Consider the following 22,990-nt stretch of genomic DNA (forward strand, 5'->3'; position numbering starts at 1 on the left):
AGTAATGAAGTTATATTCCTAATATTTATTCTAAATTTTTTTATGCGCTTGTAGAGACAATGATATTTGCTGCCTTGCATTTATTTCAATCTCTGAAGTGAGATTTAGAATTTAGATCATAATTGTTCTTTATTTCATAAATTACGGTTTCATATTTTTAATTTTAGAATTTCTGCATGCCATCTTACGAGATTAAAACTGATGATCTATAATCCGGGAAAATCGATAATCCGGAATCGCCGAAGTCCCAACGAGTCCGGATTAACGACTTTTGACTGTATTCCAATAAATCTTCTCATATAGGCTTCAGATGCAATAAATTCAGGCTTCAGATGCAGTAAATTCTGAGCAATTTTTTTGCTGAGCGTATATATTTGTCTGTTCAATGAGAAAAGGGTAAATGTCTAAACCAAAAAGAAAATAAAAAATCTGTGCACTAGTTTTATCTTGTATTTTCTCTTTTATAGTTTCTCTTCTATCTCTTTATGTTCTTCCTAAGACATAACTGACAGTTCCTTTTTTATTCCACTTCAATTTTTCAGTCATCTGCTCTTTAAACTTTTTAGTATGAATACAACTGCTTTTAAAAGGCTGAAACTTACTTCTTACGTGAATTTTAACTTACCCAGTAGTATCATTTGGTAAAATATCATTATCACTATTTAAAACATTGTCATTCCCTTCTTCATCACTAGCTTCTGCAATTTCTGGGGGAACAACAACATCAGTTTCATTCTGGTCATTATTAACATTATCATCACCTGTTTCTTCATCAAAAAATCTTTGATGGGCTTCTTCTAATGTAAGGTACCTCGTTCTAGGCATTTTTAAAGCAGCCAGAACATCCAAAGGAATGAGTGAAAAAGGAGATTGATTACCCGTTTCCTGCTGACGTTGCACCAGAACAACACCTGTTTCCCTACCTTCCCAACGCAAATATAAACATCTGATTGATGTAATGTTCTAATAAATGGTGACTTTGACTAAAAATAGATCACTCATTAAGACGGCGATTCTTTTGTTAAATATTTTCAGCAAAAATACTTGGTCGAAAATTTTGCTTAGAATATGAGATTAATTATTATAAACAAAATGATTGTTGAAGGCAAATTTTTTTTTACAGAAATAATCTACATAATATTCCCTACACAAAGTCATCTGCTGGTATAAAACATCTTAAGTAGTTATATTTATATATGCATTTATTTTGACCGTTGCATCAACGCATTACCAGCGGCTAATGGGTTTGTCGTCCTCACGGGTGTCAATCGGCTGGTCACTAGTCCTTGTCCTGCTTTTGAGGAAGCCGACTGTGGGACTTCAGTTTGTCTGGCTAGCCCTGTGTAGGAATCTGTGGCCCCTTGTTGGGTTTCATGGTGGGTGGAGCAGTTGGACCAAAATCTTTTTCCATTTAAATATGAATGCTATGATACCTTCCTGCTCCAACAATGTACCCGATACTCCGATTGTGACCAAAAGACTAAGTGACATAGAAAGCACTGTATCAGACGTATTTTGTCCAGGTTTCTTAATTATAACCAGCTCTGAAGAATTGAAAAAAAAATGTTACCCTTTTTAATAAACAACCCAACAAACACATTTTGACTTCTGTAGGAAAACTGAAAAATATTAAAAGACTTCAATCCGGAGACCTTTTGATAGAAACTGTGTTCAGAAAGCAGTCTAATAGTCTTTTGAAACTAACTAAATTAGGACAAGCAAATGTTGAAGTTAAACCACATAACACTCTGAACTCATCCCAAGGAGGAATCTCTGAAATAGACTTACTATCAGTAACTGAACAGGAATTAGTTAAAGAGTTGGCAGATCAAAATGTGTGTAGTACTCGATCAAAATACAGAAAGACGGTCAACTCATTCCCACTAAACAGGTCATACTTACTTTCAAGTCTCCTAACCTGCCTAAAAACATCAAAGCCGGACACCTAAACTGTTCACTCAGGCTATATATACCGAATCCAATGCCTTGCTTCCAATGTCAGCACTTTGGACGTGGAAAGACCTCTTGTCCCGGTAGCCTCACGTGTGCTTAATGTTCCATCGTAGGCATGCCAGTGAAGGCTGCTCTGCTGCCTCTTTATGTATAAATTGTACAGGCGAGCCTCCATCTTTTCCAACATCATGTCCAAAATGGCAGACAGAAAAACAAATTCAATACATTAAAGTTACACAAAAGGTATCATTTGCAGAAGCCAAAAGACTTGTTCTCTTTAATCAGCCAAGACCTAATAAATCTTATACACCCGCAACAAAATCATTCAGATCAGTATCAACACAAACCACAATAATCACACAGAAAACAGAACTAGCAATAACATAAGATCCTAGAAACCAAAAATCAGGGGGGGGGACTCCTGAAAGTAGTACGCCGGTGACTCCGTCAAAAGAAAAACAGGTTGCCCAACAGAACAAACATAGATATGTTATCAAGGAGAAAAATAAGCAAAAATCCTAGACGACTCAGACGAAATGGATGTTGAACAAGGGTAATCCCTTCTGAAACACCTTTTGTATCGAAAGTAAAAAAAGAAAAACGCGAAAACAAGCATCCATAATGGGCACATTTAATTCGTGGAATTGCCGGGGTTTCTATCAAAATCTGGATAATATCAAGGATGTAATCAACATCTATCAACCTGCCTGCTTTGCAGTTTAGGAGACCTTGTTAAAACCAAGGAGACATGCTAAGATACAGAGATACACCACAGTAAGAAGGGACAACCCATCTGGCGATCATGCCTGTGGTGGTGTGGGCCTTATTTATCACCTCCCACAATCACCCATACACTGCTCTCCATTTGACGTCCTCCCTTCAAGCTAACATTCAGATTAATTTACGTTTTTGAATTTCAGTATTCACTATTTATTTACTCCCACATGAGCATGTAGATCAGTGAGAGTTTTACAGAGTAATAGAGCAGCTCCCAGAACCTTTTCTGCTTTTAGGTGACTTAATTGCACGTAGTACCTTATAGGGAAGTAGGGACACTAATTCAAGGGGCCGGCAGATCGAACAATTAATGGAAGATCATTCATTCTATTTGTCTCCTTAATAATGGAGAATACACGTACTTTCATCAGCCGACTAGAACATTTCATGCAGTTGATCTGGTTCTTTGTTCTCCGTCTCTACTACCTTTACTGTTTCAGTGTAGGGGAGAATCTCAATGATAGTGACCATTTCCCAGTGATTGTAAATATTACAGGAAAGTCAGTGATCTCAAGATAAGCACACATACTTTATGATAAAACTGATTGGGATCTTTTTGCATCTTGTGCTGCACTGACTGAAGAAATGGTTAACGATGTGGACATTAATGCAGCAGTAAAAATGATCTCCGATACTATTGTACAAGCAGCTGAACTCTGTATTCCAAAGTCCTCAACAAAGTTTCCTAAACCCTGGTGGAACAGTGAATGTCATGAAACTTCGAGAGAGCAAAAGAAAGCATGGCATATTTTTTCCCCATATCCAACACTGGTAAATCTTCTGGCCTTTAAAATAGCTAAGGCGAATGCAAAAAGTGAGGTGGCAAAGTCAGAGAAAATCATGTGCAGCCTACGTGTCCACTATTACCTCCTCTATGTCTAGCAAACAGGTTTGGGAATGAGTCCGCAAACCCTCTTGACTATATAATGATTATTCCTTTACTGTTCTAGAAAAAGATGGAAAGATGATAAGCACTAGAGAAGAAATAGCCGATGCTTTAGGTGATACATTTGCTGCTGTATCTGGCAGTAGCAATTACTCAAAAGAGTTTCTGTCCACAAAGATGCGCTTGGAAAGGACTTAAATCGACTTTGCCCATCCTAATACAGAATCTTATAATAAAGATCTTACCATGTTTGAATTAAGAAGCGTAATATCTCGCACTGATACGACCTGCCCTGGTCCTGATGGCATAAGTTATTTGATGATAAAGCATCTGTACTATGAATCTCTAGTGGTCCTTCTCGCTGTAAGATATGTAAGGAACAAATTTTTCTAACTGCCTGGTGCAGGGCCTTTGTAATCCGTATAGCAAAACCCGGCAAGGACCCGAAAAATCCTTTAAATTACCGCCTCATCGCACTCACTAGCTGCCTTTGCAAGATCTTGGAAAAAATTGTAAATCACCGTCTCCCTACTATTTGGAGACTAATTATTGCCTATTGCCTTACCAAAGTGGTTTCCGTAAAGGAAGATCTTCATTTGACAATGTCCTGTTTTTAGAAACTGCAGTACGCAATCCATTTGTGAAAAGAAATCATTTGGTTTCAGTCTTCTTTGACATGGATAAGGCGTACAATAGAACTTGGCAGCATGGAACTCTTCATGACCTTTACATCACTGGGTTGCGAGGTAATTTACTCATCTTCATTCAAAACTTTCTGAAGGACCACGCTTTCCAAATTAAGATTGGTTCGTTGCTTTCTCAAGTCTTTGTACAACAAGAAGGTGTATCCCAAGGTTCAGTGCTCAGTATTACTCTTTTCAGCCTAAAAATTAATTCCATTTGAAAAGAACTTCCTCCCGCCGTGCATGGTTCTCTGTATGTTAATGATTTGATGATCTATTATCACGGTCAATATATGATATACATTGAGAGACAGCTACAAATTCCTCTAAACAGAATCATGAAGTGGTCCAACAATAATGGTTTAAAATTTTCTAGCCAGAAGACTGTCTGCGTGCATTTCTGTCACGAAAGAAATATACATCCTGATCCAGAGCTGCATCTTGACGGCTCTTTGATCCGCATTGAACCAGAAGCAAAATTTCTTAGGATTTATATTTCACAGAAAGCTCACTTTCCTTCTGCATATCTTAAATCTAAAAAAAAAAAAAAATTGGGCTAAAGCTCTTAACATACTGGAAGTCCTGGCCAATACTTCATGGGGAGAAGAACATTGTTCTATGCTTTGCATTTGTACAGCTTTAATCCGTTCCAAACTTGACTATGGCTGTGTTATCTATGGATCAGCAAGACCTTCTGTGCTACTGAAATTAGATCCAGTCTATCACCAAGCGCTACAAATTTGCTTTGGAGCTTTCAGAACATCTCCAGTCCAAAGTTTATATGTCATCTGTTTTGAATCATCTCTGGACTGTCCATTGATCTTCATTATATAAAGTAATGTCACAAGCCGAACATCCTGTCAGTTTCATGACATATGATCAGTACTGGCGTATCTACCAAGCACGTCCTTCATGTATCCCACCTAGTGATCTTCACATTCACTCACTGATTAAAGAATTCAACCTAAAAGATCTGCATCCCAAAAGCTTTAATTTTTTCGGTATTGCTCGCTGACAGGAAGTGAATGTTCTCTTACTAATGATGTCCAATATCAACAAATTTCCGTAGAGCATAGAAGCAGTCATTCTAACTATAAAGCAATTTTTACTGATGGCTCAAAGAATCATGGTCATATCAAGGCAGCTTTTGTTTGTGATAAAGAAATCAAGAGTAGTAAACTTCATAAGGCTGCATCTGTCTTTACTGCAGAAATGTTTGCTATTTTGAATTCCTTAATCTTTATCTCTAAGCAGAATAGCAGAACTCTCTGAACAAATTAAGGCAGGTAAAACCCAGTTTGGAGTATTGGGAGTCGAGAGGGAATCGAAAGGAGGATGTACTGCTGACTCGCCTACGAATTGGTGACTGCAGACTGACACATCAGTATCTCTTGAAAGGAGATAATGAGCCTATTTGCAACGTTCCCATTTCAGTCAATCGCATTTTAACCTGCTGTCTTGCTTTTAGTCAGAAACCTGAATATCATTTTAAGTCTAAGAGTGTTAACAGATCTCATTGGAGGAAACCCTCGCATCAACCTCACAAGATTTTTAAAAGACATCTCTGTTTCCATATGATTTGAAGTTTTTTTCCTTTTATCCTGCTCTACCTGTTGTTAGAGCATTTCTCAAATTCATTTCTCCACGCCTTCATCAGAATTACAGCTTCATTTCAACAATTTATCTGATACAGTGTGTTTGTGTATTTTTAATTTTATTCACCATTCGTCTGCCACATAATAACCTTCAAGGTTTTGTTCCATTAAAAGTTATTACGAAGCGATTAACGATATGAAGGCTAAGTTCGAAAAGCGAGTATAACACTTGACGATTCTTGTACGAATGCTATTTTTTTCGACAAGTTTGCATCAGTGGTAATTTTGATCTTGATTTGGTATACAAAAATACATGACGATATCTTTTGTTTATATTTAATGAAAACACCAAAATATATCACAGTAATACAGACACATCGCAAGGTCAAATCTACAGTTACATAATGTAAACACACAGAAAAATTCTTTCGGTGTAACAGAGCCCTCTATGCTATGAAAAGTTCTAACACACTCCACCTGTGCTCTGTTAAGTGTACACATCAATAATATATGTAGATATGATCACAAATCAATTTTGAAAACTACATTGCAAATTAATACGCTACATAACACAAACATATATTATATATATTTTTAAACTTCAAAAGGTTAGATCAATTGGACGGGTGTTCGATAAAGTCCTTGAGAAGTACGAATCAAACAGAAATGCACATATTCATCCCTACCTTTATAAACTTCTATAATTCCAATAGGCTATAAAAATTTTGATTTCGTTGACCCCTCCAGCAATATAACTGCACCCTTTTTAAAATTCCTTTCAGGAGATGGATATAGAAAAGTATGCGCAGACCGTAATTCGAGGAGATAATTCTCCTTCCACTTTTTCCAAATTTGTTTCAAAAGGTTAGTTTGATACAGTTTTCTCCTAGTCAGAGTCTGCCTGTTCAATGGTTCATTCCTGAAAGGGTTGGCGAAATGTACAGGATAAGAAACGTTTTCTTGCCCTGGAAACAAGAAATGGGCAGGTGTGAGAGCTTGTGGCTCTTTTATTTCATTGTGGACATAAGTAAGAGGTCTATGATTTAGAACTAAATTTCTGATAAAATAGTCATCATTTCCTCAAAGTTAAGAAGAGCCCTTCTGAGAATCTTTCTCAAAGGATCTTTGATGCTTTTCATAAGCCTTTCATAAAAACCACCCCACCAAGGCATGTGAGGTGCAATATATTGCCAAGTTATGCTGTTTATTGATATGAAATCTTTCAATTTTGAATCTATTATAATTTTTGCAAATTCTTTGAGAATTTCAATAGTGGCTCTAAAGAAGCTCTTAGCATTGTCGGAAATGATAACTTTACAATTTCCTTTCCTAGCTAAAGCTAAAAATCTCTTTAATGACAAAATAAAAGTTTTTGTTGATATATTTGTGATTAATTTTATGTGTACAGCTCTAGTCACACTGCATGTAAATAATGTTATATAAGCCTTTTGAGGCATATCCTTTCCTGATTTTATTAGAAGTGGGCCAGTGAAATCTATACCAGTTACAGTAAAAGGAGGGTTTTCAGTAATTCTACATTTAGGTAGTTGATTAGTTATTTGTTTAGCTGATTTCAACTTATACTTTCGACAAATTAGGTAGTTACCTAATACTCTTTTTATAAATTGTCTACCTCGTGGAATCCAAAATCTAGACCTAATTTTGGCTAGCGTAAATGTAACTCGCCCATGAAAAATTTTATTATGTTCTTGAATAATAATTAACTCTGTAAATTTAGACTGCTTAGGAAGAAGCATAGGGTGAGCTTCATCCTTTGTAAATGCTCCTTCTTCTAATCTTCCTTTTATGCACAATACACCACAACTGTCAAGAAATGGGGCTAAATTTGAAAGTGGAGAGTTTTTAGGAATCGACTTGCCATTTTTAAGGTTCTGTAATTATAAGTTGAACTCAATGTTTTGCTCATGTTTTATCCAGTCTATTTCAGCATTTTGGAAGTTCTGCTGTGAGGGGACCTGCAATCGTTTGTCATTTTTGAAGTTTATTAACAAACCTTTTCACTAGTGCAGTTACTCTTAGAACTTTTAACAAACAACTATATTTGCTTAGATCTAAAATAAATTTCAAATTTTCTACCAAACACTTATTTTTCACTGTACTTTCACATTCTTTTTTTAGCTTTAAGTCTACGTCCGTAGATTTTAAGTTCTCTCTTTCAGTTGGCCAGTATTCAGGTGATCGGCTTAGCCACGGTGGACCAGGCCACCAAAGCTGGTTTGTAGCTAAATTTGCTGCAGAAATTCCTCTGGACCAAGATATCTGCAGGGTTATCCTTACCATGTCAATGAGACCAATTATTCGTATCTGATAAAGATTGAATTTCTTCTATTTTTTATGAAAGTTTTGTATTTACTAGCTTGTCCCTTAATCCAACATAATGTAATCATCGAGTTGGTCCAAAAATAATTAGAAGTATTAAATTTAAGACATTTACTTACTTGATGGACTAATCTTGCAGACAATAACATTGCCATTAATTCCAGTCTTCGTAATGTAAGACCTTTCAAAGGAGCTACACGACTTTTAGAACAAATAAAAGTAATACTTATCCTTCCATCTTCAGATATACCTCTTAAATGCAACACAGTTCCATAGGCTAAAAGAGATGAATCTGAAAAAGAATGAATTTCAAATGAAATAAATTTACATTTCAAATTTGAAAAATAACATCTAGGAATCTGGAGATCTTCTAAGTGTTCGACTTCACTGCACCACAACTGCCACTTGTGATCCAGTGATGATGGCAGTTTGTCATCCCAGGCCATGTCATGACTCCATAGTTCTTGTAGAATGCACTTCAGCTTTATAATGAAAGGTCCAAGAAATCCGATAGGATCATAAATGTGACCCACCACTCGAAGAATAAACCTTTTTGAAGCAGTTCTGTTCTTGATAAACATTGATAATTCTTTCACGGTGAAGGATATGCTATCCGCATCTGGATCCCAAACTAGACCCAACACGTTGGATGGTGAGTCAAGTCCCGTACTTGAGCTCTTTTCCTCATCGATGTCAAACCCTGCATCTTTCCACAGCTTACGCAGTTCCATGGAATTAGTTTTCCATTTTTGTAATATCATGCTACCTCTTTTGAGAATTTCTACGCTTTCAGTCGTAATCTTCAAAGCCGCTTGCAAGTCTTCTTCACCTCCCATCAAGTCGTCGACATAAAAACTATTCTGACAGTAATTTGCAAGTACCGGGAAATTCTTGTTTACATTTATCAAAATCGTATTTCAGAGTTGCAGCTAATAAATATGGACTTGGTCTTAGTCCAAATAAAACTCTACTAAAGTTCATTTCTTGATATGAATTAGAATTGATATCATCAGTCCAGAAGCATATAGTAAATTTTCTATCACTAAGATCGATCAAAATTTGTAGATACGCTTGCTTTATATTGGCTGTGAAGGTGATTGTATTTTGTTGAAACTTTAAAATCATTTCAAATAGATTTGGATACAAGTTTAGTCCTTTAAATAAACTGTCATTAATCGAAAGCTCTCCTCCTTCATGAGAAGAACCATCAAACACAATTCGAAGTCGACTAGTAGATTTGTCCTCACAAATAACTGCATAGTGGGGTAAGTAGAATGATTGCTCAGAATATGACACTTCAATATCTGACGACAAATTCTCAGTGATACCTTCCTTACGATAATCATCAAGCACCTTTTTATAATCCTCAGAAAAATTGTATGATTTCTAAATCTCTTAACCAGACCATCGAAACGTTTCCGAGCCTTTCTGTATTATTTGCTAATTTCTCCTGCATACCTGGTTTCCACGGCAACTTTACACAATACCTTCCATTTACGAACCCAACAGAATTATTAAATTCATCAAGTATCACCTGTTCCACTAAAGTCAAACACTGCACTCCTCGTTTTCAATACCTAAACTTTCCATTTCCTAGAAACGCCCGAGTTCGGCTGACACAGTGCTTTGATCACTCAAAACTAAGTTTACAGCAGCTGTTTTACTCATATCACCACAATTTTCTTGCAAGGACCATCCAAGTTTTGTGTTTACAGCTACCAAAGACGTATTTAACCTTTCAAAACCAATTCCAATAAAAAATTCCAATAAAAATCTATACCTATTAACAAGGAAATTTGATTATCATCTGATGCTTGATTATATCCCCACATTAAAGTTAATCCCTTGGCTTCCATTTCAGGTCTTGTACTCTTATTCGGCAAATTAATCGCAGCCCTCGAAATTTAATCTGTTTCCAACGCCTGTATTACAACTTCATTTCCATCTAAAATATTTTGTAATCTCACTTCAACTCTGCGACATGTTTGCAACCAAGGAGCCTTTGCTCCAAATGAATAAATCTTTAATGTTTCTGACCCTAGACATTTTAATCCCAACTTCATAGATATGTTTCTTTTAATAAAACTCTTTTCAGTACCGTTATTGATCATTGCAATAACTATACCTGACGATTTAAGACCAACAATTTCTGTCCTAACACACTTTAATAAATTCACATTCCTATCATTTACAACTGAATTCGAAATAGCAGGCTGAATTTCCATTTCCTTTGGGTTTTCTTCTTCCGGTTTTGAATTAGCTTTACACTTGCTAGAATTTTCAAATTTTAAAACAAATAGCTGTGGCATGTCTATCTGAGCAGAATGAACACCGTTTAGCATTACATTTTTTCACAAAACACTTTATGTTACAACACAACAGACATCTCCTTTCCTTAAGTAACTTATCCCTTTTTTTGTTGTACAGTCATGTTTTCACATTCAGTCTTACAATGACCTTGACCGCAGAATAAACAAACTTGGGAAGTTTGCACCATAAATTCTGTTACTGATGCATGTTGATTATTACAACTCGAAGGGAAGTTTCATTTCTGGTTTCGAAAATTTTTTTGTTTATGTTGGTTAGAACGAAAATTATTATATGATGATACATTATTAGAATTAATACGGAATGCTTTTTCTCTTGCACTGATAGCATTATGTAAAAACTTCATTAATTCCTGTAAATCATAATTATTTATAATTTGCTTAGAAAATTCAAGATTCAATTCTACTATTTTTTAATATTTTTAATATTATATTTTTAATTTTTTAATATGTTAGTCAGTATTGTTGTGTATGTTTCCGATTTGACATTTAATTCCTCTAAACATCTAATTTGAGTTTGGTCTTCAAAATAAAGGTTCCGAAGAGCCTGAATGTTAGAAGCATTTTTTACAGGTGCCAGATTTAATAAATTTGACAAGTGAGCATTTATTAAAATGTCTCTTTGACCAAATGTTTCAGAAATTAATTTAACAGCCTGTTCATAATTCTCTGGAGTAATTGAGAATCCTTTAATTCTAAGCTAGGGCTTTACCACCTAATAATGACTTTAAATAGCAAAATTTGTCAACGTCAGTTAAATTAGAATTATTATGCATAGAATTCTCAAATTGATTCCAAAAATCTAAATATTCTGAAGGCTCAACATAGAATCGAGGAAGCGAGTTTAGGGTGTTTAGTTCTGTTTTCTAAATGCAAAGTTTTATTTTCTACGTGAACATTTTCTGGATTTACTGTTTGTTCACCTGACTAATATGGAACTATTCCAATTGATTTTGTTTTGCAACTTGACTTTAACTGGTATTATTTTTTCGTTATATTCATCTACTTTGTTAATTTCATTCTTAATTTCTTGTTCTTTCAACAATTCATCAGTGTTACTATTTAGTATGTTAATAATTTCAATTTTACTATTCAGCTGTTCTAAATATTAATCACATCTACGTCGATATGCGATTCATTCAAATATTTGTTTATATTTTTAACTAACTTTAAAGTTTGTTCACGATGTGTGTCACGCTTAGTTCAAAGTTTTAACAGTTTAGCCATTTTCACAGTTTCTAGTAGCAAATTTTACCCCTCAAATACTTTAACAATAAATTCTAATTCTAGAATTTTAAGAAAACAAACTGTAATTTTCAACAACAAATCGCACTTCAAGCATGAACAGCAAATTCTAATTCTAAGAAAACACAACATTTTCTTACGTGCAAATACATTCAAACTTCCAAATATCAATGCCAACATTCAGTAAATGTGAAAACGAAAGTTGTAAATTTTTATCAAACAAGGTCAACCACATCAAACAACTTTACTACTTCAACAATTACAAAATATTCTATTCAAACAAATTTTCAACTAAACTATTTACTCACTCCACCATACAGTGTTTCCCGACGGATGCGCCACATATTACGAAGCGACTAACGATACGAATGCGAAATTCAAAAAGCGAGTATAACACTTGAAGATTCTTGTACGAATGCTATTTTTGTTTCGACAAGTTTGCATCAGTGGTAATTTTGATCTTGATTTGGTATACAAAAATACATGATGATGTCTTTCGTTTATATTTAATGAAAACACCAAAATATATCACAGTAATACAGACACATCGCAACGGCAAACCTACAGTTCCATAATGTAAACGCACAGAAAAATTCTTTCGCCACAACAGCATCCACTATACTATGAAAAGTTCTAACAAAGTCAACCAACCAACCACCCAACCATTGCAGGATTATGTCTTTAGATCACTCATGCTTGCGAGTAATCAATGAATGATGAAGAATTTTTTTTTTTTTCTTTTTTTGGTTGGCATTTATATCTCAGTTCTATTAAGATGGTTTCCATGTGTATGAACTGCCAAACGTTTTTGCTATTAATTCTTAAAGTGGTTGTGGCTAGATTCATCTTTGAGAATTCACCAGGCTGTGAAAGAATGGTCCTCACTAAGCATCCTGTTTCTTTCCTTGCCTTAAAGTATGAATTATTATTTATGCATCTAAACTAAATACAGTCAAAAGTCGTTAATTTGGACACCCATAATCCAGAATGATCTATAATCTGGACCTCAAAGCTACAAACTTTCTGCGCATGCGTCATGTTGACACATGCGCATAGGCATTTACGCATAGGCATAAGACCTTTACGGCTGCGAATATGCGTGTGCGCATGCGCATAATTCGTTTAAGCATACGCGTTTAATGTATAACAGACGGTATAAGCTAAGCTAAAATTATCTAATTCAGTTAACGTTGCAGATTGCGTTGCTCCTTAATCTTAGAATTGGATCCAGCTTATTATTTTTTGCAGACTGTTAGGGCAATGTTATAAAAGTAAGCTTGAACTTTCGATTATGTCAAATAGAATTTCCGATATACATTTACTAATATGTAAAGGATCTACAAAGCAAAAGTATGTTTCGAAGTCCATTAAACAAAAAGTGGAATTGCTGCAAAAAATGGATAAAGGCATATCCTTTGTTTCTCTAACCATTCTGAAATTTGTTTATCAATTTCACGCTGCTCTGCGGCGGGGAGGGGGGGGGAAACGCCGTGGCGCGCAATGAATTGGAAGTTGATCTGTCAGCACTATCCTTATCTTCAGGGCAGATGTTTTTGTTTTATTTGGCTTATAATTCCTTACTAAATGTAGTATTTCATCTCGATGTACTCCGTCTTTGATATGATTTAAATAAAATTCCTCGTCATTATAATTCGCTTCCGATAGTGAAGAAAGTGACACAGAGGTTATTGAAAACGAAAAAATTTCATTTGACAAATTAGTCGGTATTCTCGACACAGCAATTATAGGACTTGAACAGCGGAACTTTGTAACTGAACAAGAAATTATGTCTGTTTATAGAATTAAAGAGAAAGTATTATCACATAAAACGAAGCAACTTAAACAACTTACATTGAAAGAAATGTTTAATAAAGTAAACAAATAAATATTAAGCTTTTTTTCTTGTAAATTTTGATACCCTTTAGATCATAATTGTTCTTTATTTCATAAATTACGGTTTCATATTTTTAATTTTATAATTTCTGCATGCCATCTTACGAGATTTAAACTGATGATCTATAATCCGGAAAAATCGATAATCCGGATTCGGCGAAGTCCGGATTAACGACTTTTGAATGTATATCAAAAATTTATGCCTCACTTTTTATATAGCATACTACTAGGCATTGTGCCAGAGGAAGTGCTTTCGCCAGTGGATAAACAAATTCTTTTACAGGCCATTCATGTCTCTCTGCATATTATTTTGATTAAATTACACTGCTCGACACTTAAAATGCAACACCAAGGAGTGGTCAGAAAGTGACGCAGTTTGGAAAAAAGACAGAGACAGCAAGCAGCCATAAGTGATCTTTATTTCAAAATGATAGTCAGAATACGGAGCGAGAACGGCGTCGGCTCAGTAGGATGTAGAACCACCGCGGACAGTGATGCACAAAAAAACACATCTAGGCATAGAGTCAATAAGAGTGAGGATGGTGTCCTGAGGAATGGCTCTCCATTCCCTTTCAACCGTTTGCCACAGTTCATCTTCTGAACGAGGCAGGGGCAGAGTCTGCAAATGTAGCCCAATTACATCCCACACAATTCGATTGGTGACAGGTCAGGATAGTACTGTGGCCAGGGAAGCATCTGTATACCTTGCAGAGCATGTTGGCAGATGTGAGCACTGTGTGGTCGGGCGTTATCCTGCTGAAAAATTGCATTAGGCCGCCCCTGAAGGTAGGAGATTGCCACCGGCCGCAGTACATTATCCAAGTATCGTTGGGCTGTCATAGTGCCCTGAATACAAACTAGAGGTGACCTGGAATCGTAGGCGATAGCGCCCCAAACCGTTATGCCACGTTGTCGTGTGGTGGGGCGTTCCACAGTTACTGCCCGATTAGATCTGTCTCCACGTCGACGCCACACATGTATGTGGCGACTGTCACTGGATAAACAGAAGCGTGACTCATCTGAGAACACGAGGTTTTGCCATTCTGTCATCCACATTGCTTCAGTCTGGCACCATTCTAAACGTTGGTGTCTATGCTGTGGGGTCAATGGCAGTCTTCTTAACGGATGCCATGAGTGCAGGCCACGTTCGACCAATGCACAGGAAATGGTTCTGGTCGACATGGGAACATCCAGGCTATCTTGCACATGCTGCAGAATCGTGGTACAAGTGACTTGTGGGACTGCCACAGCTTGTCAGCGAATGCGTCGATCCAGGCATGCTGATGTCACTCTGGCTGCACCTGTATCCCCTCCTTTTTTCCACATTTCCTTGTTCCAACCATGTTTGCCATAGCCGATGCACCGTGCTCGCATCCATGTGGGTATCAGCTGCGATTTGCCGTAAGGACCAACCCACCCTTTTCAGTCCGATCACCATACCCCTCGTAAAATCGTCTATCTGGCTGGAAGTGCCTTTGTTGACGTCAGCCTGACATTCTCTCCGGGACATGTATCGTCCGGGACAAAAACCAACTTTCTTCGATAATTCGTCTGGCAGAAATAACGACATGAATATTGCCCAATTTGCACGTTCCTTCCCTTATATCTTACTTCACGTGCGTCGGAGAGCTGTGCATTTCGCATCATTCGCATAACTCAGTGACGTGCGTCTACTCTCAAATTTGCATAAATTTCTTCTTGGTGTTGCATTTTCAATGTCGAGCAGTGTACATTGTAGCTTCATTTCATGGACATCCTTATATTGCAGGGTAAAGTATTTTTATATGATTGAGACACTGAGTGCAACAACTCAAAACTATTAAGAAGTATAAAATGTACATGCGAGAAATGTGTAATTAAAAATGATACAGTGCCCATTTTTGGCAGTTTGTGAATGATTTTCAGTCTAAATAAAGGCATTGATGTCAGTCATGGCTAGATTTTCACTACTGTTCATTAAATTGAAAATTTACTGAGACTTACTTTTGATTACATTGACTGATATTTGATGAGTGTTCTCAAATGTTTCTCTGATTTCTTTTTTGTAGTGTGATTTAAAATAATTAAGTACCATTTTTCTTTCATTCATTTATCATCGCTAAAGTGTCATTCATTTATGAAAACACTTCAAAGTCTGAAAGTTTTCAGTGTGATTATAAATGTTAGAAGCACTGCTTTTATATTTTAAAATTTTGTCTGTTGTTTTGAATAAAAGATTATTTTGTACATTTTTAATGTATCATAAATTTTTAGATTACATTCAAGTCTCCCAAGCCCCAGGGAGACAGGAACCAAGCCATAAAGGAGAAATCAATTATAAAGATGTGTTTAACCTTCTTGAGCAACATTATTCAGGCCACATTGGGCTTGAATATAAACCCAGTGGTGAGTTCATTTTATGTGATACTTTCATGTGCATTATGAGCTAGTATTTGGCATATATTCATAGAAAGAATAACATAAGTGGCTTAGAATTACTCAGAATTTTTTCATTTGAAATATATTGCATGAATATTATTAAAAATAAAATGTAATAGTTTTAAATTCTTCTCTTAAAACTAAGTCAACATAAAAACTTAATTTATTCAATAAATAAAGTAGTTTGTAATTCTGTCAGTGTGGCATGGAATAATGTTTGTATTAAAATTGGAATAAACATTTTTCTGTGAACTCATGTATATCTGCTTTGGATTAATTTTATGACCAGATTTCATACATTCAATACATAGTCTCCTTCGATTTGCACTGACGAGCCAAAACATGACCATATCGACATTCTTCAGTGAAGTCATCTGGATGATGTGGAAGATATGTTATTAAGTAGGAATGGTATTTAACTGCTGCTGGAGAAAATAAGGAATCATTTTTGCCCTTACTTGCCAGTGATGGGAAAGGCTGCTCCCATCGAATTCATTTCTCTTTCGTTATTAATGAATTTGATAGAGGGCAAAGTGTAATGGCCCAAAGATTCGGAAGTGGTATCCCATATACACATGGGTACAGCTTATTTTTTTAATATAAAAGTAATAGATGCTACAGAAAAAATTGATGCATAGCAAATTTTTTATATTAGCATTTATTATAAAATGGAAAAATTGGCAATAGTAATTGCTAAGAAATAGTAAAACTTCGGCAAGATCTTTGTTAGAAGACCATAGATCCGATTTGATAAACTTCAGATCTGAGAAGAGTCTTTCCACACTGACTTGAGTAGGAAGAGGAGCTCTTACTGTTAGAGCTACTTCCTTAACTTTTCAAGATAGATTTTTATAAGTTCTGAAAGAGCTGTCTTGCAAGAGCAATCATATTTATCTATTTCTTCAAAGGCCGTGTATAAATCTTGTTTGTATCGAGACGATGATAGAGACTCAGTTACAATATCTGCAGTTTGACTGTCCTGATTTGAATACTCCAGTTGTTCTGAGAATAATTTCATTCTTAATGAAAGTTCATAGATGGCTTTCTTTGCCTTTTTAATTTGTTTGTCATCCAACACAATTTGGCAATTTGGATCTACATATATTGAACCCAGCACGATCTTATTGTCTAGCGAACTGGTTTCTCTTTTCTTCATTGAAGAAAGGATTCCTTCTGCAATAAACCTTCCATTTCAGAAAGAACAAACATCACATTCTTCCAGTCTTGCCTCTCGTTAATTTTTCAGATTGTAGCTTTTTGGTGGCTATATACGGTATAGAAAGAAGAGTTTCCAATTTTGCAAAATCATTCCACAGTCTTTCTGTTAGTGAAACATTAGGGTTATCTACATCTTCCAACATTCTCGTCTTCTGTTAATTCTTCAGATTGTAGCTTTTTTATGGCTATATACAGTTATGTTGAAAGAAGGGTTTTCAGTTCTGCAAGATCATTCCAGTCTTTCTGTTGGTGAAATATTATGATTATTTACATCTTCTGAAAAAGTTCTTAATCCTAACAACCACTATATCATCAAATATGTACTTCTCCATTGCGTTTCTCCTTTTCCTGCTCGCTTCCTAATGAATAGCATCAATTTTGGGAGTTCTTGCTACTTACTTAAATTCACCAATGAGATTAGTAACTAAATAAATGAGTTTAATTAATAATAGCAAATACCACGTCCATCTTTCTCCCTTATATTTATTTACTGATATGTCAGTAAAATAGAAAATAACTATTTATTAATGTATATAGTTTATAAATAAAAATATTAACTCAGTTTGTCATTAATTTTTTTTTTTTCAGTTCACTTTAATTTCATTTCAAATTCAAACTGTTCAGTAAAAACTGGAGTTGGGGTCGACATGTTTTTTTGCAACTCCAACTCCTTTTATCCCAAAATCTACCCGACTCCGACTCCACAGCCCTGGAAAAATCAAACGCGCATGTGTAAAGCATACGAAAAAAAAAGTTTCTGACTTTGAGGTTAGAATTTTAGATCATTCCGGATTTCGGACTTTGTACTGTATACTTTCAAAAACATACTTTTAAAGCTAATATTTGACAATGCAACTAGCTATAGAGCACTGCCACTTAACCTTGTTCTGTTCCCTATAATTATATATGCTGATTCCATGTGATTTTCATGGTTTTGTCCTTTAGTATCAATATGGGCTGATATCTATTAGAAAGATCTTTATGAAGGTCCTCTTATCTGGCATGTAGCCTAGTTTACTTTCCTGGGATCAAATAATTGTTTAAAAGTATTTGCATTAACCTGTTTTTTTTTTTTTTTTTTTTTTTCTTTAATATTCTTCAGAAATAAATGTTTCACATGAAAATACTACAAAGACTTGCAATTTTCCATTTTGGTAATTTTTATGCAGTTTATTTCTTACTTTTCCCTTTTTAATTTTTTTCTTTTTCCCTTCCAGGGTCCACTACAATGAGCTTGCAATGGCCAATCTAATATATTTATATGTTCACTGTAATCACTGCTGCACATGTCACTTTTTTAATACTTTGTGTCTTCATTTAAATACATTTGTAATTAATTGTTCATAAAAACTATGTTTTTCACAAGTTACAAAAATAAAATTTTTACTATGATTTGAGTTTGCTTATTTTTGAAGGGAAAGGGAATGGCTGCTTACTATTAAAAAGATTGTGTAACTAAGCGTAACTTCCCACATAATTTGAGTTTAGGGATTTCATAAAATAAAATTTGTATTGAATATTATGTATAGTTTTATAAAGCTCTGGAATAAGAATCTCGAAATAAAAATTCTAGCTTTTTGTATGGTTTTTTTCTGAATCAGAAATTCCTGTTGTTGAAAATACTCATTTTGTAAAGCAGCAGGAACTTATCTTGTTTAAGCTATGAGATATTTTCTCCCTTCTTTCTGCATACGTTTGTGTTGTATTACTGGCACGCACAGCCTGTATTCAAGAGGTTCAGGTTTGAGTTTCTGCAAAGGCACAGGAAGAAACAACTTAGTGGTGCCCAAACTGGGAGGTGGTGGATACAGGTTCTTCACTGGCAGGATTTGGAAATCGAGTCCTCTGGTCCCCAGTTGCTTTTTAGAGGGGGTAGTATAGGGGTATTTTCTCCCTCCTTTCTGCATGTCTTCATGGTGTAGCGATGGCACATTTGGTGCGTATTCGAGATGTCCAGGTTCAAGTCCGTCCCATCGGGGGCATCATTCATTCTTCAGGTCTCCTACTTCAAAGAAATCCGAATGACTCTACAAAGTTACTGAAGTAAATTAAATATGAAGTTCCATATTTCTGCCTCCATGAAGGTATCCTTCCTCCTAGGCAGATATCCCTCATGGTTTTGCCATATTCAAATTGCATAGGCGAACAGATTCCCTGCATTGTTGGTTTTCTTCATGTATAAAGTGAATATGAGACAGTTTCCATCAAAAGTCCATCTTCTTAGTAAGATAACCCTTGTAGTTTTGCCATATTCAGATAACTTCCTATATTTTTCAGTAAAAGCTCTGGCAGGCCTAATGCTTCCTTACTAGTTATTTCTTAGCTTGCCATGTTGTCTCTCAGTCAAGTTCTAAATTTTCTTGTTGCAGTTTTGAAGGTTTGTGCAGATCAATTCTCATTGTATATCATGCTGGTTCTCTACTTGCAGTTATTTATTGGCTTTAATGCTAAAGAATAATATTATTGGTTCCAGCAGCTCAGAATATTGAACCTGTGAAGAGAATGTGTTAATCCTAAGCATTCAGAAAAATATTTAGTGGTGTGTAGTGCCTTATGCTTAAGTTTCTGAAATATTATAATGTTAGCAAAATGAAAAGCATATGCCATAATACTAATAAGCAATTCTGCATTTACAATATTTGGTGAGATTTAGGAATAATACTCATCAGCAATGCGTCCTGAAATCATTTTTCTTTCAATATATAATTATTTAAACCATCTTTATTTTTACAAAACTATAAAAAAACTTGCATTTTTGTTAAAATGGAAGATTAAATTCTCTGTTATGTCTTTTCACAAAATAACACTAAAGTTTCATGGATCACATTTAATGTAGACTACCAGTCTTCCAAAGCAGCTACTTATTATTGTAATCAAATTTTGTGTTTTTCTTAATTTATACAGATTTATTTCCAGTTCCTAATAAGAAAACTGGTATAAGTATTAAATGTAAAGTGATTGTGGGCACTTAAAGAATTTCATTCACAGTCTTGTTATCAAAGGTAATTCGAATATGATTGATATTTTACACCTGTGTAATATGAAGTATGGCCCTAAATTTAGTCTCGCTGTATAATATATTAAGTCTTGCTTCATTCTAAGTGTTAGCAGTATTATTCGCCATTTCATACTTAAAATGAGCAATAGTTATGATTATCCTACATACATTTTCATCAAATGGAATTTAATTAAATCCATCAGAACTTCTCTCAAGAGCAAGGCTTAAAGGCAAACAGTAAAAATATTGTCTAAAAAATTTTACTCCACTTTATCAAATCACTTACTGTCATTGATAAATTGAAGATTAACTTTTATATCATCTGCAGATCTTGTAGAGACATAAAGAACTCAAACAGCACCGTCATTGAATTGATTTTCTGTCATTGAACAAGTTACCATAAAAAATTGAAAAACAAATTTTTATCACCCTAGATTTAATTCCTATCCATCTGACTCAGTGATAAGATAGCTGAACACTGATATAGTTTTCCCTGGCTTCAAATCCCAGCAAACAAGCTGCTTGCATGAGAGTTTTCATGATGTTCCTCATATGTAACATAAATGTGACTCAGTTTCCCAAGGTCCTCCATGAAAGCATCCCTATCCTATTATGTAGACAGCCCTTATATGCTTTGCCATAATCTAAATGATCCAGTGTAATCCTTTTTATCTCTACAGTTAAAAAAAAATTGTAAAATCTCCATGAAGTTATGGCAAGTTGGGCTAACAGTTATAAAAGTAAAATGGATATAAGATACGAATGAACACTAAAAAAAATCAGTTTTTGTTGCCATTAGCACTATTAATATTAAATGACCAAATGTAACAAAGTGATCAATACTCTTACAAAAGTGTGAAACAGGCAATATCTACTTAGTTTTTAAAACTGATAGCACCTTTTTCCCTTCAGTTCCACATAATGTAATGATGCAACAATATTAATGCAAATAAAATACTTAAATAAACTAAAGCCTCATTCATACTTCTGTCTCTGTATTTTTCTTAAATAACTAACCTCATGGTTGAAGTTAAGGTGAGATGATTCTCACCATTCATGTTTTTTAGTTTATTATATTTTGTTATATAACCTAGTTACTCAAAGCTCGGGATTGATTGCTTGGGAGTTAATTATAATGAGATTAATGTTAAAAAAATTTTATGTTTAGAAATTGCTAGGAGGCTTTTTGTTGTTGAAAGGGCAACTCCCAATGTGTCTTTCTGGCTGAACAATGTTTCGGCCAAGGTTACATCCCATTACTATATAATATAATACAGTAGAGTCTCAGAAACTAGACATATAATGTGGACTGAGAGAATGTCCAGTTTTACAGAATAAGGGGTGGGTTTTTAAAACTCTTTAATATTTAACTGTACATTACTCTACACATTTGTAGCACAATATTGGACATGGAAAAGTACAGCATACATTTAAATTGATCTTGATTTTTCTATGTCAGTTATGTTTTTTTATGTCCCTACATGCTCTTTTTACACACCAAGACTCAATCTCGGAACTCTTCTTTTCCCACCTTATTAAAGTATGGTCCAACATCTAAATCCATTTTAATTTTGTTTACACTTTCCCTTTTGTCCAGTCTCTTTAAGGCATCTATTTTCATTTTCATTGTCACATTAGTTTGTTTTCTTTCGAGCAAACTAATGTGACAAACAACATAACTGAACAACATTTTCACTGCACAGAATATTAAAAATATGTTAACACTTGTATGCCTGGACATGAACGAGGGACAATACCCACAGTGAACTGGTGCGAGTTTAGTTTGCAATAAGTTGCAGTCACAAAACTACAGACATGTCTCCTAACTTTTGCAACAATTGAAAGGAGTGTGGGCCAGCTGCTACCTGACTTTGTTCATGTCCTTGAAAGAAGCAAGCAGCGTTGCCAAGTATTACACCATATCTTGAAATTTGTTAGGCAGTTCTAGGAATTAATGGCACAATGCGAAAATGGCAATAATTACAGAAAAGAACACCCAAATCTTTGAACAGAACAAGACAGACATACACATAAATAATGATTATATATACTATGTGTAATATTTGCTCTGTTTGACCTAGAGATAGCTTAAAGTTCCTAACAAGTTGTCGAGGTATTGAGAGTCAAGTTTGTGGTACTCTGCTATACCATCTTTTTAAAACGAATGCACAGTCCAACTTATCATTACGTAACTTGTTGTCACAACTTGCCAGTATTTAAAATCTAGCAAAACAGAATGATTGTCTGTTTTGTGCACAGTTCAACAACTAATCAAATATGGCCGTACTGTCCAACCCGCAGCCCACTATTTATTTTTGTTGACAAATGCCCTCATCAGATAAAAATATTTAACATTTGGAAACTGCTTTAAATAAAAATAAACAATAAATCATATTTGTGCTAAACAGTCATTAGGATGCTAACTAGCTGGCAGTGTTCAGTAAAATTTCAGGAAATGCTATCAGCATTATTGCCGACAGAACAGAGTCACCAATGCTAAGTGTTAATTTATTCCCACTATGCTGCAGGGCATACAAAAAAGCTGATTTAGCAGAAAGCCATTGATATCGGCAACACTTCTTATCAGATGGCAGCACCTTATAATCTTTATTTCTCTTATAATGGCTACCTAAATAATAACCTTCACACTTTGACAA

At 35.0% G+C, this 22,990-nt stretch overlaps 1 protein-coding gene across 1 annotated transcript in view; it reads left to right on the top strand.

The window, feature by feature from the left end:
* Gip (hydroxypyruvate isomerase-like protein Gip) overlaps positions 1-18,727 on the top strand; it is a 112,402-nt gene extending 93,675 nt beyond the window's left edge. The window contains exons 7-8 of the mRNA XM_085806958.1: positions 15,953-16,084; positions 18,553-18,727. Of these exons, the coding sequence (XP_085663084.1) occupies positions 15,953-16,084; positions 18,553-18,587 (167 nt within the window). The 3' untranslated portion in view covers positions 18,588-18,727. The remainder of the gene's footprint in view (positions 1-15,952; positions 16,085-18,552) is intronic.
* Positions 18,728-22,990: the final 4,263 nt, after the last annotated feature.

Source organism: Stegodyphus dumicola, chromosome X1 (assembly GCF_044657685.1).
Source record: "Stegodyphus dumicola isolate Sdum_Otavi_A_Nest chromosome X1, ASM4465768v1".
In the NCBI taxonomy this organism is placed as follows: Eukaryota; Metazoa; Arthropoda; class Arachnida; order Araneae; family Eresidae; genus Stegodyphus; species Stegodyphus dumicola.